The 19,921-nt window shown below is 38.5% G+C and overlaps 2 protein-coding genes across 2 annotated transcripts; both read left to right on the top strand.

Annotated features, from left to right (window-relative positions):
• On the top strand, positions 1 to 4,693 carry KBTBD3 (kelch repeat and BTB domain containing 3; the record flags this gene model as incomplete). Its single annotated transcript, XM_079546385.1, has 2 exons — positions 1 to 221; positions 3,073 to 4,693. The coding sequence occupies 2 exons, from the start codon at positions 1 to 3 to the stop codon at positions 4,691 to 4,693; spliced, it is 1,842 nt and encodes a 613-aa protein (XP_079402511.1).
• Positions 4,694 to 16,732: 12,039 nt separating this feature from the next.
• On the top strand, positions 16,733 to 19,319 carry MSANTD4 (Myb/SANT DNA binding domain containing 4 with coiled-coils; the record flags this gene model as incomplete). Its single annotated transcript, XM_079549864.1, has 2 exons — positions 16,733 to 17,194; positions 18,747 to 19,319. 2 exons carry the CDS (start codon positions 16,733 to 16,735, stop codon positions 19,317 to 19,319), a joined length of 1,035 nt encoding a protein of 344 aa, XP_079405990.1.
• Positions 19,320 to 19,921: the final 602 nt, after the last annotated feature.

Raw genomic sequence — 19,921 nt, 5'->3', positions numbered from 1 at the left:
ATGGCCAATCGAGATTACATTAGCAGACCTATTTGCAATGGAATTTCTGTTCCTGAAAATAAAATTAGTTCCTTAGTGGCTGAAGGTCATGGACAACAAATTCTAAAAGTACTACAGAAGTTCAGAGAACAAAATATATTTTTTGACTTTAAAATTATTGTGAAAGATGAAGTCATTCCTTGTCATCGTTGTGTACTGGCAGCTTGCAGTGATTTTTTCAGGTAAGTATAATTTTGGCATGAGTTAGCAGGAAATGGACTAAAAGTTCTTTGGAAGGGAGGGAAATAATATTATTACAAAAATTAAAAGAGAAATCATCACAACTTTTGTATGTCTGCAGAGTTTTCATCAAAGCTGTCAAACACTGTAGTACAGATAGTGAAGTAAATACTTGCACTGTTAGATTTCCAGAGTGATCTGAGAGTCCTGTGAGTTTGAGATTCAGACAGCAGTCTGTGTATTTCACTGGGACTGCTCACTGTTCACTGGAACATAAATGTTAAACCATAAACTGCATGACTCCTCTGTTTGGCAGAACTGACATAAATTGTGTATCTTCAGGATTTGACTTTGCATGGAACAGTCTGTGTACTTTATATTGGGAAGCATAACAGATTGATTCCAGATATGTACTGCACTGAACAATTGTGGATAACTAGTTAATGGTTTTGGAATTGGGTTGGATTTTGTTATAATAAGATGAGTAATCAGAATAGCACAGTTTGTCTTCAGAGTTATTTAAGCAGATACCTATTATTTTTTCCAAACTAAAATTTCAGCCTTTCAGTGTGAAACAAATCTGTGATCTTCGTTCTTACTTATGATACTTAAAGCTATACATTCCCAAGGGACAGATTTGTCATATACAGAATTTATGAAGAACTTTGCTAACCTTTTCATTAGCAAAACTGAGATCACAGAATCACAGAATTGTAGGGGTTGGAAAGGACCTCCAGAGATCATCGAGTCCAGCCCCCTGCCAAAGCAGGTTCCCTACACGAGGTCACACAGGTAGGCATCCAGAGAGAGAGATGTGCAAACCCAAACTACAAATCTGTTTCTAAATATATTCTTTAATGAAACACAAAAGTAAGATGCTCTAAAAATGAAAATCCAGGGTCCTGAAACTGAACTTAATTCAGTTGCCTGTATGTGATACATTAATCTCAAATGGCCTTTGAACATCCCACAGTCTGCATAAATCTGCCATATATGACACAGGACATAGACTAGACTGTGTCCTTAGGACTGCTGACTAAAGAGGAAATGCAGATGAGATATTTCTTCATTGCAGCAACGGATCTTGCTTTGCTTTAACGTACAGTACTGCTTGGCTCCACAGAGACTCTGACAGAAAGGAATATTAGCATGAAATGGCTTCCAGTAGTAATTTTTGGAGCTGGAGGAGTGTTTTCGCTACCAATAGGCTTTTGGGATTAAAATTTGCCAGACAAGTTTGTGTGTAGCAGGTGTTAGCAGCCATAAAATTCATAAGTTGGAATGCAAGGCTTATATATTACCTTTGGAGCATAAAAAGTACCTATGTCCACTAGCTAAAAAGTTATTTGTCTGAAAGATTGTCTTTCTTTCCTGTGGACTTCATTTTGGTTTTACTGTGTATACCCAAAATTCAGCAACATTTTGCTTCCTACTTGTTAGCTTTTTGATTCAAAGTTCCTGCTTTTCTGCTGGCATTGCTCAGTTGCTATTGCTTGTAAGTGAAGCTTTATTTCCTAAGCACCCAGTATCCTTTCCATGTTAATTTGCAACTTAGAGATTTGTATCATAGCTTCAAAAGACTGAGTATTTATTATGTAGAAAAGTTTCAGGTTGTAAGTTTCTTATTGCAATTATACCTTCTTGATGGTTGGACTAGATGATCTTGTAGATCCTTTCCAACCTTGTGATTATGTGATTCTATGATTCTTGTTCAGGAGGCGAGTTTTTGCTTTAATGAATGTTCACTTTCCAAAGAGTATGGCTGTACACAGCGGTTTTCATTTTCTTCTTTGGCTTCATAAAAGTATGGGATTTTAAGTATCACATACTATCCATATACTAATCGTGTAAGAGAGCTATGATAAAAAACTCATTTTTAAATAGGAACTACCAATGATTTATTATTAATCCAAATTTTATACTCAGTATTTGGAATCATTTTTCTAAATCTTTCTCCACTATCTTCTTTGGTCAAATCTGGGACACTGATGCTTATGCTCCAGGAGGGTAAGGGCAAATGACATGGCAGAATGGTTCTCTTGCCAGATTGCAATACCTTAATCGTTTTATTTCATAATGTTAGATTGTGCGCAGTAGTTAAAATGTGGTTGTTATGTATTTAGTAATAAAGTACTCAAAGTTGCAATAAAGTTTAGACAGATCTACCGATCAGTAATGTTTCTTTCACAATTTCAACAATTGTCTTGGTAGTCAGTCACAATCTATTTTTTGTACAGGACATTTTATCATCAAATGCTATATCAAAACCTCATTTTTTATGACATCTGCCTGTATCCATATATCTGTCTGTCAGCTCTAAAACAAAAAATGAAAGCTGCTCCTCATACTTTTTCTCCTCTCACCACTCACCCACTTTTATTCCTGAGGAATGCACCCATCATCCACGCTGCCATTTGTTCCAACCTGCAGTTCTGAAGGCCTTTTTCCTCTTAATTTTCTGTATTTATCCACAGTGCATGACCTAAATCAAATCGGGTTTTTTTGCTTTATATTTTTTAAATCAGCCTTTCTCAAACTGTTGAAACTGACGCTGCCTCTAATAACTTTCAGTCCCATTAAGTTGTAGATTTCATCTCACTTTGAAAATCCATAGAAAACACAGCTGCTATCATTTTTGAACCATTGCTTTGAGTACGTTATCACCAATCCTTTCATCTGATGGCATTTAAAGTCAATGTATTTTTATTATTGTTAACCTTCACATTTTAGATTTATAGTTATCCCACCTTATTATGCCCCCCAGTTTTCTCCTCCTTCCCACACCATTGTTGCCTTCTGTTCTGTTTGCTAGATCCTTAATTTCTATGTATATCTTCTATATTTTATTCACAGAGCCATGTTTGAAGTTAATATGAAAGAACGAGATGATGGCAATGTTACTATTAGTAATCTATCACCCAAGGCAGTGAAAGCTTTTCTTGATTATGCTTACACGGGAAAAACAGAGATAACAAATGATAACGTGGAAATGCTCTTCCAGCTGTCATCATTTCTTCAGGTTTCACTCCTTTCCAAAGCTTGCAGTGACTTTCTAATAAAAAGTATCGATCTTGTCAATTGCTTACAGTTGCTTTCTCTGTCAGAAAGTTATGGTTCTGTCCGCTTATTTGATCATGCACTAGATTTTGTACAGCACCACTTTTCCCTGCTACTAAGATCAAGTGACTTTTTGGAGATGAATTTTGAGATACTGCAAAAATGTCTTGAAGCTGATGAACTAAATGTCCCCGAGGAAGAATCAGTGTTGAATGCTGTTCTTCAATGGACCAAACATAACATAGAAACACGACAGAAATATCTGCCTAATTTGATCAAAAAAGTGAGGCTACACCAGTTACCCGAAAAGACTTTGCAAGACTTTCTGCACTCAGAAGAATATTTACTTAAAAGTGCTAATTGTTCAGTAATAATCAATGATGCAGTCAAAAGTGTGCAAGACTTCAGCGGACTATTTCCAGATGCACGTCCTTCAACAACAGAAAAATACATATTTGTTCATAAAACTGATGAAGACGGAGAAAACAGGCATACATTTTGCTACAACATCAAAACAGATAAATGGAAAGAACTACCACATACACACATGATTGATCTTCCAGGGTCAAGCTTATCTAGCTACGGAGAGAAAATATTTATAACTGGAGGATGCAACGGGAATTGTTACAGGACAGTCAGGCTTCATATCGCTGAACCATTTCATGATGCCACTGACCAAACCTGGTGCTACTGTCCAGTCCGCAATGAATTCTCCATAGTGTCAGCTATGAGAAAACCAAGGACAATGCACACATCTGTTGTCACCTTAAACCAGTTGTTTGTAATAGGTGGAAAGACCAGAGGAGCTCAAGAAACCCGAAGTCTTTTAGATGTAGAATCATATAATCCTCTCTCCAAAGACTGGAAATCTGTAAGCCAATTACCAAGAGGTATCTACTATCCAGAAGCAAGTGCATGTCAGAATATAATTTACGTCCTTGGCTCAGAAGTGGAGATTACTGATGCCTTTAATCCGTCTCTTGACTGTTTCTTTAAGTATAACGCTATGACTGATCAGTGGTCGGAGCTTGTAGCAGAATTTGGGCAGTTTTTCCATGCAACTCTAATCAAAGCTGTTCCAGTGAACTGCACGTTGTACATATGTGATCTCTCCACCTACAAAGTCTACAGCTTTTGCCCAGAAACCTGTGTTTGGAAAGGGGAAGGATCTTTTGAATGTGCTGGCTTTAATGCAGGGGCAGTTGGGACAGAAGACAAGATTTATATCTTAGGTGGTGATTATGCTCCAGAAGAAATCACAGACGAAGTTCAAGTCTACCACAGTAACAGGTCTGAGTGGGAAGAAGTTTCCCCAATGCCAAGAGCCTTAACTGAATTTTATTGTCAGGTCATTCAGTTTAATAAGTATAGGGACCCATGGTCATCTGTAATGACAATTTGCTCTGGAGAATTTTGAAATTCCTGAGTCAAAATGATCTATTTAAATGCACAAATTTTAGAACAGATTTTTTTCAGTATTAGTTTGCAGAAAAATATGTATTATTTTTGTTTTAAATCTTCAGTTTAAATTGTCTGCTATAAAAATGTTTCTGAAAGGGTCTATAAAATTCCCATTCATCCTAGCCATTATATATCAAGAATTACTTAGTTTTGTATACAAGTCTTCTCTATAATTATCTGAATAATTTGAAAATACTACTTTTCAGAAAAAAAGTTATGAGGAATTTATTTTGTAATATGTGCCATTATTTCTGTAATAATCAGTTGCCCCAGGTGATAAATTGCTGAGTGAGGAAACTGATAGTGATACTGTTTTCCCTATGTAACTGAAGTTTAAAGAAATCTGCATTCATGCTGGCTTTTTTTTTGTTTTTTTTTCTTTCTTTTTTTTATATTCACAAACCTGTTAGAGAACCTCATTGTCAGTTTTATCGTATTAGAATGACCTGAGCAAGGGAAAAAGCCAAAGTGACCTTTGCAGCATCTTCACAGCATTAAAACCAGGTGTCTAACTTGAAGAGACTGAAAATTCTCATCATCTTATATCAGCTCTTCAGTTGGACCAGTTTTTTTCCATCCTTGTGCCTTAGTAGTAGCTGTACTTTCTGTTTTCATCCCGTTGCTGTGGCAAGACAAACTTTGATAACAATTTGCAGGGTGAGCAAGATTTCTACGGGGTGGATGATTCAGGTGGGAACTTTGCTGCACAGGTGGTCACCTCAATCACTGCAAGAAAAAACACTTCAGGATGTTTTCTAACAGAAGTCTTCCATCTCTGAAGTCTGCATCGGTTTCTGCTGAGCAGCCAATAGGCTGCTTACAGCAGAAAGTTGCAAAAATAAGTTTTAGTTGTTGCTTCAGTTAACTACCGGGAAAGTTCGTATCTTGTAATACACAGAGTACAAAGCTAGAAAAAAAAAACACAAACCCATACTTAAAGTAAGTAGCATTTCTAAGGGAAATAAATCATTTTTTTTAAAACTTCTGTAGTATTTTAAATGAATTAAAACACTTTCGTCTTCATGGCAATTATAAGTGATAAACTATTACAAGGTAAACACTATGCAATATATTGCTAGAGAAACTATAGTAATCTATTATGTTGAAATTGTAATGGATTTTCAGTATTAATACTACCGTGAAGTAAATTTGATCTGATGCATACAAAGTGTCTGTCCAACAGGACACTGGAATTATCTAGGTTTCATAAACTCACTTGTAATCTTCCACAGCCAGAGAATTCTCTTTCTTTCCAGATATTTAAATAAGATTTTAGTAGCCCTTATGTACTAGTCAGGCCACTAAGTTGTGTTATGCCAGACAGAATGGTTCTATACATCTAAGCATGTATTCTCCAAGCAGCTTAAAAATGAACAAAATTTAGTGAGTTATCTAATGATCTTTTACACGGCTTCAGACAACCACTGTAAGTTTGCTACCACATCTCTGCTGCATGTACTTTTGGCAAAAGTAAAACTCAATATTAATGCTTAAGACTTAATATTGCCTAGCAACGCATTTCTCTTTCAAACAGTAAACAGTGGAAATCTACAATTTTGTCATTTGTATAATTTATCAAATATCTTTCAAAAGTTAGATAATATTATAAATATTTTCATAAGGATGTAAGTGAAAATTATGCACATTTGGATAACATATTAATAATGGAACTTTCCCCTCAGTAATTTGTATTAAGGTATGTGTCAGTTCTGTAGAAGTAAATAGTTTCTTGTAGTAGTATTTCAGGTAATTTCCACATTTATTTTGATCTTTCATAGTGAATCTCCATATTATAAGTAGAGTAAGACTGGTAACCTTTACAATCATTTTTATATCAGAGCATGCCTACTGCTTGTTAGTAAAAATGATACATATTGAATAGTTTAGGAGAGATGGAGAATACTATTCCAGCTTATTAAATTATGAAGGGGGAAAAAAAATATGAATACAAGAGAATAGGAATTTTAGCATTAGTAGGCTAGTCAAGGCAGCATAGACTTCATTTAATTATCACAACTTGTCATTTTACATCAGAAGTACAAGGCTGCACAGAATTGCCAGGTGATAACCTGAACCAGTGGTTGAGCATCAGGTGAGAAGACATGGCTAACCTGGGGAGCTTGGGTGCAAGCAGTGCACCTGAGTGGCTGAAAGGGTGGAGCCTGGACCATCCCTCCTCACCCTTATTTATGGGTAGCAGCTGAGGGAGCAGAATCTCCTTGGATAGAAGTTGCACTCTTCTTGAACTGTCACTGGTTATTGGAAGGAGTGAGCAGTTTTTCTTCTTTGTTATCTTCTGTTGCTCCATAGCACTTGTGTCCAAGTAGGAGGTGCTGTCATTGTTTTCTTTTGCTGCACAGAGGCCCAGTTCTTGTTTGCTTGTAGTTTTGTGCTCTTTTTACACCCAAGTAATGACCATGTAATTTATGCAATGACAACATTATGCTCATTTTATATGGGTATAAGCAGCTATGCAAGTTGGAAGAGATCAGAGAACTTAAAGTTACTTTCTGTTGCTTCTGTTGTGAGCAAATTGCTGGGCTGCATTAACAGCACTGAGTCAGTCACAAGTTCAGGTGATGTTCTTTCTTCCAAGTATTTTCTTACAGTTTCTTTTATTTGATATACTTGCTGTATGCATATACCTCTGCCACATGACACCCAACAGAGCGTACGTGGTAAATTACTTGTTATTCTCACACACGCATATATAAACCTAAACATAACTTTATTGGGAAAAAAGTCATTCTTTTTTAATATTCTACGCTACATTTGCACAGGAACTAAAGTCAGTTCCCAGTCCAACCAATCATTCATGAATTTCAAATGGTGTTTCACTCTCTTAATTGGTGACAAGGAAATTAATTAGTAGCATCCGTTCCTTTTTACTATTTATTACAAAAAGTTACTGTGAAATAGAATGAATTTTCTTCTGTTATGTAGGTAAACTCATGGAGGGGAAAAAAGACAAAGTTATTTGCTGTAATTTCAACATGATAGGAGAAGGGGAAATGGTTTCAAACTGAAAGAGGAAGGGGAGATATAGACTAGATGTAAGAGAAGCATTTTTTTACATTAAAGGTAATGAAGTACTGGCACTTGTTGGCCAGAGAGATGGTGGTGCCCGGTCCCTGCAGACATCCTCTGAGCACCTGATGGAGCTGTAGAGTCCCTGTTCATGGCAGGGGAGTTGGGCTAGATGGCCCTTAGAGGTTTCTTCCAACTCAACTGATTCTGATTCCTATGGAGGGCTGAATCTAATAGTGGAATTGAATGCAGAAGAAGGTGTGTTACAAAGTCGTGGTTAAAAACAAGGCTTTAAGATAAAATGTCATGACTTATTTATCACAGGATTTGTAATATACCTAGCAATGGATGAAATCTCAGCAAAGTCAACTGCACTACTGAAAACAATATGGGTTTCTTGCATGAATTACTTCTGTAGGTCTGGATCAAAGATATGTTTTTAGCTGACTACACAGCAATTGCAGAATTTAAAAAGATCTCAAAATTAGTGCAGGGTGATTTCTGCAGCTTTTCTGACTTTTCGAAGCTCACAGAACTTAATAAAAAAGTACGTTCCTCTGAAAATAATGCGTTACTAGATAATGATTACCTACGTTCTCACTGAAGTACATTAAAATGTTTAAAAGATACAAATTGCATGTAAAAGTATATGCTATTATTTGCACCTAAATAATGTAACCAAAACATTTCTAATAGTTGTTTACTGTATGTCACAAAATACATTATAAGCATGATCAGTACAATATACATTAAGATAATGTACATGTGACATTTTAATACCCAGTAATGATTATATTGGATAGTTTTATAAGAATGCACTGAAAACATTATGGCACTTTGCTAATGTTATCGTACTGGTTTAGTTACAATAAATATCAATTATTCAGGTGTTTATATTGATTATGTTTGCACAGACCTGATAATTATTATTTCTGTATTAATTAATTTATTTTCTATATTCTAAATATGTTAGTAGTAAGTCAGTTTACTGCTGTTAAAAATTCATTATATTTAAAAAACGGAGTAAGATTTATTGGGTCAGATTTGTTCCCAGTGTTACTCCATTAAGAAATCTGCATACCTCTTCTGATTAATAATAAGTATTAGGAAAGGTGTAGGATGTAGGATGTGCTGATAGCATTTGGAAATGTGGAGTCTAATTTGAGGTGTTTCTGTTTGTGGTTGACCAACAGGAGGCAGCATAAGATCTATTTTAATTAAAACAGAATTAAACCAGGGATATTTTGACAATATTTGTATGTGTAAATTGTGCTCAGTTTACTTTTTCCCTTCTAACATCCAATAAAGCATAGAGATCATTAAAATCCTGCTGCTGCCTGGGCTCTGCTGATATGTGGAAGTATGACACTACTGTATGTTTGCTGAGATGTTCATTCTTCTGTGAAATAAAGCACCAAGCAACTGAATCCTTCTCAGGTGTCTGTAAATGTTTTTCGTTTTTGCTTGTTTGTTTCCAGTGAGTTTCAAAATACAGAGTATTTACTAAGCTTCCAACTGGGCTAACATTTTTTTTCCAACTGGCGAACATTTTGAGTATTGGGATATGACCAAGAAAGCAATTAGCAGGCACAAAAACTGCATTGGCAGGTTTTTTTTTTCACTATCCTTGAACTTCTTATCTGCATATTGTTTGTAAATCAATTTGCTCTTATCAAGCTAAATTAATTTAGTCTGCTAGAAAGCTGTATGTTTTTTACTGTATAGTATGTGTATAAATTGGTATTTTTTATTGGCTGCATCTAGATCAGATTGATATGTAATATTTTCAATAGTTTAAATATTGAAAATGATTTTATATTTATATATTTATTTTGAAGTGGGCTTCCATGCTACTTTAGACATTGCCACTCTAAAATACACGAGTGCAAAGTGTGCAGATGTGCCATTAGGTGAGTTCTTATGTTCCTCCAGAACTTAAAATTCCGTGACCTCCACAGTCTGTATCACAGACTGTATCACAGTATCTTACAAAAGATACCGTATCATTTTTAAGAAGTTACACTCAATGGTTTTCTTAGTTCATGAGTAAGTTAAATACCTCGAGGGGAATATTGACAGAACTTGCTCACCGTTAAACACCTAAGTCACCTTCCTTGACCAGCACATTTCCTTTATCCCTGCACAATTATATGGAACTTTATGGTTGGAAACCATAAGTTTCAGGTTATTTTCTCCCCTCCTGCCTTTAATCCTCCACTATTGTTACTACTTCTAGCTGTGAAGATAAGTTCTCACAGTTACCAGTGACATGCAGAAGAAACAGATCCTGGAAGTATAATTCTGTCTTCAGTTTTCTTCTGTTTCAGTCAGCTACATGTAAATTCAAGAGAGTTCATGTGAATGAAGACAGTCTAGAGACTTGTACTGTGGAGGAAGCTGGTATACACCAGATAGCCTCTGTAACAGTGGAGTAACAATTGGGGAGAAAGGAGATCTATCTAACATTACAAGAACAGCTACCATGAGATCTCACACTTTTATTCAGTTTATATAAATGAGCAGTAATCGTATTTAGTGTTTTTGTGCTCCGTATGAAAAAGGGATATGTTATTATAATTAGCACTAATTATTTTTGCAGATTGCCAGAGGCTCAGGCTGGTAATGAGTTCCGTTCTATATATTTTTTCCAGCTATTGCCCTTCAATCCAGTTTGAACTAGCTTCCAACACCTTCAAGGCACAATTGCATCATATTTATGAGCACTGTTAAAATACGTAAATAATGTAATAACATAAACTAAGCCTTGGTCATGCATAGGTTTTATTAAATACAATATACAGTGTAAAAAATCGCCAACAAAGTGGTATAGTCTTATTGTCCCACTCTCCACTATTTCCCTCCTTAAATTTTTACAGTACACAGTGGGCATAGTTTAGCAGCAGAACTGTCATCTTCTGTGAGCTGATAAAACCTCATAGGCCTCTGTGAGAGCAGTGACCTGCAGCCAGCTGTGTCTGTATGAATGTGTGTGAGTGCAGTGACCTGCAGCCAGCTGTGTCTGTATGTGTGTGTGAGTGCAGTGACCTGCAGCCAGCTGTGTCTGTATGAATGTGTGAGTGCAGTGACCTGCAGCCAGCTGTGTCTGCATGTGTGTGTGAGTGCAGTGACCTGCAGCCAGCTGTGTCTGTATGAATGTGTGAGAGCAGTGACCTGCAGCCAGCTGTCTGTATGAATGTGTGTGAGAGAAGTGACCTGCAGCCAGCTGTGTCTGTATGTGTGTGTGAGTGCAGTGACCTGCAGCCAGCTGTGTCTGTATGAATGTGTGAGAGCAGTGACCTGCAGCCAGCTGTGTCTGTATGTGTGTGTGCAGTGACCTGCAGCCAGCTGTGTCTGTATGAATGTGTGTGAGAGCAGTGACCTGCAGCCAGCTGTGTCTGTATGAATGTGTGTGAGAGAAGTGACCTGCAGCCAGCTGTGTCTGTATGTGTGTGTGAGTGCAGAACACATGCAAGGCTTTTCATCAACGTGTGTAGGTGTAGATATTAATTATGCATCTGCAAGCACCGCGTTGAGACGGCAATGAGACGCACACAGGGAAAGGTGCGGGCACCTCAACGAGGCTGTCGGAGACAGAAAAGGGCCGCGGCAGCACAGCTCCGCTGCATTTCGCGTGCTCACTATCCTGAACTAATATCGCGGCTTTCATAACCAGCAAATTTCAAAACGTTTACTCCCACCACAGACGAGCCTCACCGCGGGAACCCACCCTCACCACAACTCAACCGCACAGCCCCAACGCCTCACTGAGCACAAGAAACGTGCCGCCGGAAAGTCATAGAGCGGAAGGCGGGCTCTGGCAGAAGCTAGCCAATCATCGGAAGGCATCGGTAAGACAAACAGCGGCCGCAGCCAATGCTGTATGGGGCTGCGCGAGCGGTGTCCCCGCGGGGGAGTTACGGTGCTCAGAAGCTTATTCGGGGCATTACGGCGCGTCTAGGAGGGTGGGACAGGAGAGAACAAGCGACGGGCCTCAACAGCCAATAGTCGTTCGGGAAGGACTGATGGGCACTCAGCTCACCCAATAGGAAGGTGTCGGTCGTTAAAGGGCCGGCGACCCGGTGGGGTGAGTTGGGCGTAGGTGAGTAATGTGTGCGGCTCCTGGGGCGGGCGCGGTTTGCGGTGGGTCTGAGGTAGTATGGTTCCCGGCGCCTTACGGGGGGCCGCTCGCCCGGTCCGCAGCCTTCGGTCTCTTTGTGGGCGCAGAACGGTTGCACTCTCAATCACGGGTAGCGTTGAGGCGGCAGCCCGCTGCCCTCCCGTGAGGGGTGCGGGGTCCCTCGGTCTCCGAGTCGGTTGCCCGGAAGCCCGGCGTGGGGAGGGACGTCGGCGGGGTTGTCTGTCGCCTTTGTTCCCTGCGAGGGCTCCCGGCGGGGCCGGGCCGTGTCTGATAGGAGGGCCGAGGCTGGGGGCTGTGCGGCCTCCTTCCTCTCTTTCTCCTCCGGTTCTGAACTGAGAGCGGTGGGGTTTGGGTTGCGCGTTAGGAAGAAGTTCTTCACTGAAAGGGAAGCTGATCAGAGCTGTGGTGCCCCATCCCTGCAGGTGCTCGGTGCCAGGTTGGATGGGCCCTGGGCAGCCTCAGCTGCTGGGGGGCAACCAGCCCGTGGTGGGGGGTTGGGACTGGATGGGCCTTGGGGTCATTTCCCACCTGAACTTCTTTCTGTGTGTATGGTTGTACCGATTGAACCATCTCTGAGTACTTAAATTTGACCCATGCCAGTACAACCATCTGTTCAGAACCACACCTGAAGTTTTCCAGGAAGCTATGGATTAGTATTGCGTTGAAGACTGCCCAATTCTCAAATTTGGTGTTAGAAAATTAGGTTACAGGGCCTCCTGATCTAATGCTTATTTCTTTTAATTATTTATTTTTTCTGTAAACTTCAAATATGAAGACAACTACCAAGGCGTAATAACAAAAAAGAAATCTGGATATATATGTGTGTGTATATATATATTATAAATTATTTAATAGGACTCTGTGAGATTTTTTGGTGTTGGTTATGACTTTTTCACAGGATCACAGAATGGCCCGGGTTGGAAGGGACCTCAAGGATCATGAAGCTCCAATACCCCTGCCACATGCAGGGCCACCAACCTCCCTATTTAATACTAGACCAGGCTGCCCAGGGCCTCATCCAACCTGGCTTTAACACCTCTAGGGATGGGGCATCCACAACCTCCCTGGGCAGCCTGTGTTGCTTGTGTGTTGGTTTTTGTTGTTTTTGTTTTTAAATGTACCATTCTAGCATGTGTTCACACAGCGAGATGCGAGGAAAGGAAACATAGCGGCAAAGTGTAGATGCCTCTGCTGTATTTTGAGGTTATGAATCTTATGTATGTTTATGGATTGTTCAATTTAGTTTCATAATACTGTTTCATTTCAGCAACAACAAATAGTTCCAGTTTCCAGACCAGAGGTGAGGGCCTTCTTAACCTTCAGTTTGATTTTGGCCTGACAGGACTGTATCAATAAATTCAGTGTTATGTTGCTGGCTCTCCTGTGCACACCTTGAAAGCTTTCTGTTATCTCATGATGAAAAACCCTTCTCTTTCTCTAGACAGCACTTTGCATTTGTACCCAAATGGTACACATTTTGCATTTGCATTCTGAGTAATGTGTGCACAGCTGCTAGTCACATCAGAGCCTGTTTGTATCATTTGTCACTTCTCAGGGATTTCTCTGTCACATAGCCAGGCTTTTGTCATCTCTTCTCTAATCTGCTTATCCCTTTTCTGAGTGAACCACTTTTATTCCCAACTGGTACACTTAGAATTTATTTGCTGTAGAATCTTCTGCTAACGACACAAAAATGTTGAGGTCTTACGGTTCTGATTTCGGTAAAATCTGAAATGTTTGTCTGGAATTATTTCTGAATGTGTGTTTTCTTGTTTTAGATCTCAAACTAGAAATTAAACATGCTTTGTGTTTTGTTCTTGTAAATTAATCTTTTCAAACTGCTGATAAGTTGTTTTTGTTCTTTCTTTGTAGCAATTTAGAATGTGTACAAATCCTTGCCTGTTATCATTCATGACTGTTAAATAGTTTAAGCATGTGGCAGTTCATTTTTTCTTAATTAAAAGTTATATCCTGGGCACCATCTAGAAATATCAAAGTACTAGAACCAGAATTTTACCAAACTCAGCTTTATTTAGGTAATAATGCTTTTTATGTAATATATCAGAAAGGTAATGGTTCTGTTGCGGAATAGGTCCAAATCTGCTCATCTATATGCTGCTAAGATAATTCATTAGCACCACTTGTATTAATGAAAAAGGAAACGTCTTCAGTGAGGCAGTGTGCTTTCAGAAGGCAGAGAGTTAGAAATAGTGAGGTGTGCTTTACAATTAGAGAGTAATAACCAAGAGTTTTAAAATAGGTAGGCTTCACCGTTGCTCTCAGGGGTTTATATCATATATGCTATAGGACAAAAACAAAAGAACGCTATGCAAAATGGCATTTTATGCCATGGGTTCCCAGTGTAGTAATGCAGTGCTTGACCTGTAACTTAAAATGCAAACCCAAGATTTGGTTCTTGTGGAAGAGTGCATGGGCGATCAGGGCAGTGATGCAGAGCACCTGGGTGAGCAGTAGTGGGACTGACCTGCAGGGTGACCTGGCAGCTGTGCGTTTTAACTTGTGACCTGGCCTACAGCTAAGAGGAAAGCTCAGCTGCCTGTCTTCCACGTTCATGTAGAATTGCATTTAAAAAATAGCACGGAGGAAAAATTGATTTAAAAACCTGAATCTGGTATTTAGGTAACCTAAAAGACAGCTAATTATTAATACATCCAAGAGTTTGATGTATCTGGTTTGCGAGTACTTGGGGAAATCTGACCCATTGTCCAATAGCTAACCAACTACTTGGATGTCTACTTAAGTACTTGCTTAAATTCAAGAAGTTCTACCAATTTCAGTAAAAATAAGTGAGTTTTGACTTCAAACAAAGGTTTGGTGCCTTGGTAGTGGTAGGTCAGAAAAACTGTCTATGCTGTGTGTTAGACTCTTACATAACTCAGGATCAGGCCTTGGGCAACCTGTGGATGTTCCTGTTCATTGCTGAGGGGGTCAGACTAAATGACATTCAGAGGTCCCTTCCAACTCGAAGGATTCTGTGATTCTGTAACTCTTTGTGCTTACACACATGTACACGCATTTTCTGAAGTAGCAGGCACCAGGAATTCAGCTTAATTCAGCTTTTTTTTTTTTTTTTTATCAATTCAGAATAACTGTCTCATTAACAGTAGAACTTCTAAAAGCAGTCTTAGTTCTTTCTGTGTATCAGTAGCTCTTCTGGAGAATTTACCTGGTGAATGACTTTTAGAAAGTTTTTAACGTAAACACTGAAGATGAATTTGAGTTTAATATATAGATCAAGAAATTAAATTGCTATAAAGACAGAAAAGAACTAACAATGTAGTTAGGATTTGAAAAGCAAAGTACCAAAAAAATTGATTTACTGCCAGAGAGAAGTAAGTGTGATGCTGCTTCCTTGAAAGCCCAAATATCTTTTCATGGCAAACATATAATAATGAAGGTTAAAGGAGAAGTTTAAAGATCAGGTAAAAGGTCTCTGAAAAAAAGTACTTATATAATTCTAGCAGATACAGAGATACAGTGCTGTGTTGTAAGTCTGATTTTTTTAGATGGCAGAAAGTTGGGGGTGGGTTGTTTTTTCTGTTTTTAATCTTTAATACTGGTCATGGCAAGAAGCGCATCTACATTACAGCCCTAAGTCTTAGTATATATTTCAATCATTCTCTGTTCTCAAGATGAGTTATTATTTTCTTATTTTATTTTCAGAAGGGCAGGAAGCTTCGTACATCTTAAATAGAAATATGCAGCTTGCAAAACTTGGAAAACTTTGTAAGTAAGCTAGTTATGTACAGTCAACAGCGCATAGGGGATGCAGACTGTAAACTGTTATGTGCTTTGTCCCCAAATGGGGAGTTTTTAATGTTGTGATGTGTATGTTTTATAGAGTTGTGCACTGTGTCCAAGATCAGCTTCCTCTAGCATCAGGCACAGGATCAGCCATAGCTGCGGTAGAGCACTGAGCTTTGAATCTTACATTAATTGAAGCATTTTACAGTGCAAGGGCCGTGGAGCAGGGCTTTAACGTGCGGAACTGATGGCTTATTCCTAGACCTGTTTCTTAGAGCAGCATGTCAAATCGTGACACTTGTTTGAACACTTAGTTCAAAAGGTTATTTTCTATCATACAGCAGGATTGCTCCAGCAGGATTATTTATTTGTGATTGCAGTTAGTCAGAAGAGGCTCCAAGATGTCAGCTTTTAATATGTACCTACTTATATCTACTTTTTTTTTCTTTGCATAGAAGTAGTTAAAAAAGGTTTCAGCAAATTCATTTGCCTAGACATGTTGTTTCTGAAGTAACAATGTAAACAATCTTAGCTTCTTTTTGAAATACCTTAGTATTCAGACTAAGATGTATATATGTCGAACTCCAGCCTTAAGCGTAGCCCAACAGGCAAAACTGTAAGAGCTACAGGAAAACAGCTATATTTTTGTAATGGAAATATCAACTCAACCTTAACAGTTTATGACAGATATATTAATAGATTTATAATTCATACGAGTTTATGGGAGCTCATCAACAGCTACTTTAAATTCAGAGTGTAACAAAATTGTTTTCTTCTAACAGATGAGCGGTATGTTCGGAATGTACACTTCCTTAATGGGTGATTTTGGAGCCAAGCTCATTAAATAGAAATATACAGTGTATACCTTTGAGATTTATTTTGTTTGCTCTTTTTCTCCTAGGAACCCTGAGGAATAGGAAAATACTACAAAGTGAAGACAAAACACATCTATCGAGAGCTGATCTCTGCTTTCATTGTTTTTTAAACTTTGTGTTAATAACTGCTTAGTGTCAAATAGTCTCTGTAATCTGCTGTGCTAAAATTATTAGCTTAAAGCTGGAAAAAATGAAACAATTGAAAAGAAAAAGAAAAAGTAATTTTAGTGTTCAGGAAACGCAAACTCTCCTTAAGGAAATCAGAAAAAGGAGAGAAGTACTCTTTTCAAAACAACTTAATACAACAATTAATGAGATGAAACGGAAAGCGTGGGAGGAAATAGCAGAGTGTGTGAATGCTGTAGGTGAAGGTGAGCAAAGAACAGGTACAGAAGTGAAAAGGAGATACCTTGACTGGAGAGCGCTCATGAAGAGGAAGCGTCTGAATGCAAACATCAAGGCAGTTGGTGCAGGGTTTCACCTTCCTTCATCCGACTTAGATGACTCTCTCAATGAAGATATGGATGACAAAATGGGGTTTGCAAATGAATCTAGTTTTGAATGGCAGAACATTACTGACTTCAGAGAAGCAGGTGGGTCTTTAACAGAAATCAAAGTAGAAGAAGAAGAGGAGGATCCACAGAATTTTGAAGTAAGTGACTGGCGTGCATTACCTATATGCAATAATGGCTGTTTTCCACCCTCAGCAAGGGCTTTTCAGTGTGCTTCATTAGCATCAGTTTTTGCTTTGTCTGAATATATGAATTAAGTAGTAGAAATAATTGTGCTTCAAAGAGAAGGCATTCAAATCTAGCTGTTTGCAGTGGTGTGTAAGGTTGGTAACCCTCAATGCAAGTGTGTATTTGAATGTGTTTTCCATTTCTGTATGTCAGAGATAGGAATTATTTCAACCAGTAGAATGAAAATACATTAGTTAAGGATATTGGCTGTTTTAATACTTAGGGTATCAGAGTGGATGAATGGAGAACGGAGGTGCACCTCTTTAACAAATGAAAGTGTGTGTTACCTGGAGGTACAGAAAGAAAGAAATGGAATATTCTTTGCATTTCTTAAAATGAGACCACAGGAGATGAAAATATTATCTGAATAAATCAGTCAGCCATTCCTCTGTCAGAATTGTGGCTGTGAAACCTGTGGGCAGGTTGCTATTTTTAGTAGCATCATAGCTGTTCTGAGATAGTGAGACTGAAATCAAATGTTTGGATGTTTTTTGTTGTTTTATTTTTTTAATATGGGTTCAAGTTGTGTCTAAGTTTAGTTGGAATGTATGCTGGGAAAAAAATACCAGCATAAGCTCTTAAAAATGGTAATGGGAACTGCTGCCTCACAGCTGCTGAAGAAAGGTGTCAGTCTTCTCTAAAACTGAAATACTGGTAGTTGCTCTCATTGCCTTACATTGTTTTCTGAACCCATGTCTTCCTCCGTTTGCCTTCCATTTGCAGTATTTGTAATGGGAAACAATAGTCTCTTCTGTATTATTTTGGTGTACAGCACATAGCTCTTGCAGGATTACAGCCTTCACGGTTCACCAAGAACAGTGGTACTAACCCCTTAATAATCCGTTCATGAGTGGTTTTTTAGCAAGAATGGCAATATGAAATTGGTTAAACAAGTCCTGTTTATTGACCCACTTACACAGATTGAAGGGTTAGGACCATGTGAGAAATGCCAGATGGTTTTAAATACTGCGGTGTTAAATGTGTTTAGAAATTGAATCCTCGTGTTAATGAAGGCTGGGTTAGCTTTAATACCACGTAGCCTGTGGATCCAACTGCTCTGGTAGATAATTAATCACAACAGATTGCTAGTGGTTTACATAAATGTCATTGAGCTTTGTGAAAAGTAAGGCCACCACATGGCTTTTAGGTGTAGTTTTCTGTTGGTGATTCTGACTGCTCTGTAATATCTATCATGCAGTGTTTTTTGTGCTACTCTTGCATGTCTATAGATAAACAGATTTTTCATTACAAATATTAGCTTATAGATCAAGTGTCTCTCAAGCTATGTAATAACAAACAAGGTTTTTTAATCTAGCATGTTTATTTTGTAGAATGTAATTTCTGGAATTCTTTTTAAGATGCAGGGAAAAAAGCAGTCATCTGTTACTTTTAGTAAAGCTGTATATAACGCTATTCTAACAGAGAGAATGGGATGTAATTCTTGTGTTGCATTCCTCTCTGCAGTTTCCTATTGAGGAAGAAGAGATTTTTTCATCAGTGTTGCCAGATTCAAAAAAAGAAAATGACTTACCAGATTTCACCCACATTGAGGAGTTTGGGAATCTAAGTTCTGCTCAAGCTAGATTAGCCTATGAAGATTCACACTTGCTTATAAATCTAGAGAAGCAGAAGGTGGAGCTGGAGAAGCAGCGATTAGATATTGAAGCTGAACGGTTGCAAGTGGAGAAGGAGCGCCTCCAAATTGAAAAAGAACGGCTGCGGCACATTGACTTGGAGCATGAGAGACTTCAGCTGGAGAAGGAGCGACTTCAAATCGAGCGGGAGAAACTGAGGCTAGAGACTCTGCGTGCTGAGAAACCTGCCCTGGAAAATGACCTCACCCAATCGGAAAAACCCATCATACAGCCTCTGGATCTAGAAACTGAGAAGTTAAAACTTGAAAAAGAACGCTTGCAGTTAGAGAAAGAAAGGTTGCAGTTCTTAAAATTTGAGTCAGAAAAGCTGCAGATTGAGAAGGAGCGCTTGCAAGTGGAGAAAGAACGCCTCAGAATTCAGAGAGAGGGTCTCTTGCAGTGAACTTCTCAACTGGAGTGTTAGTGCTAGTGTTCTTTGTTGTGTAGAATATAGGTAGTTCTTTTTCTGATACTGAAGCTGTTGTAAAGGTCTAATGTTCTTCTGTTCAGAGTTGAATGTTGATGTTGAACTGTAATAATAGAGAAAAAAAAATGGTGCTCAATAAGTCAGTGTGCCTTTGTAAATATGCTTATATAATAAATTGCTTTTCAGTGTATCAGAACTAAGTGTTGTTATGTTCTCCTGTCTTCAGTATTATGTTGTATTTGTTGTAAGTGTCCATCTCCCAAGACACATTACTAAGAATCAAAACCAAGTGCTGTATTTCTTTTTTTTTTTTTAATACTGCACTAGCAGTTAGGGAATATTAGAATAAGTCAGTACTTCTTGTGAGGGCCTCCTGCTGAGGGTAGTCCATGCAGTAAATAAGTATAATTAGAACGTAGTAACATACAGTCGTGATGTGCTTCATTAAACTTTATTTCCCCTTTTTGTTTTTTCCACTTCCGCAGCTGAAAGGAGTACATTAACAGTTCAGGAAGTACCCTACAGTGGTGTTTAGTGTTGGAAGTGCAGGAGGTTGTGTTCTGCCTTTTTTGAAGTGT

This window comes from Tetrao urogallus (assembly GCF_951394365.1).
Source record: "Tetrao urogallus genome assembly, chromosome: 1".
NCBI classification, from domain to species: Eukaryota; Metazoa; Chordata; class Aves; order Galliformes; family Phasianidae; genus Tetrao; species Tetrao urogallus.
The sequence above is the reverse complement of the archived record's forward strand: the minus strand, read 5'-3'. Positions and strand labels throughout refer to the sequence as shown.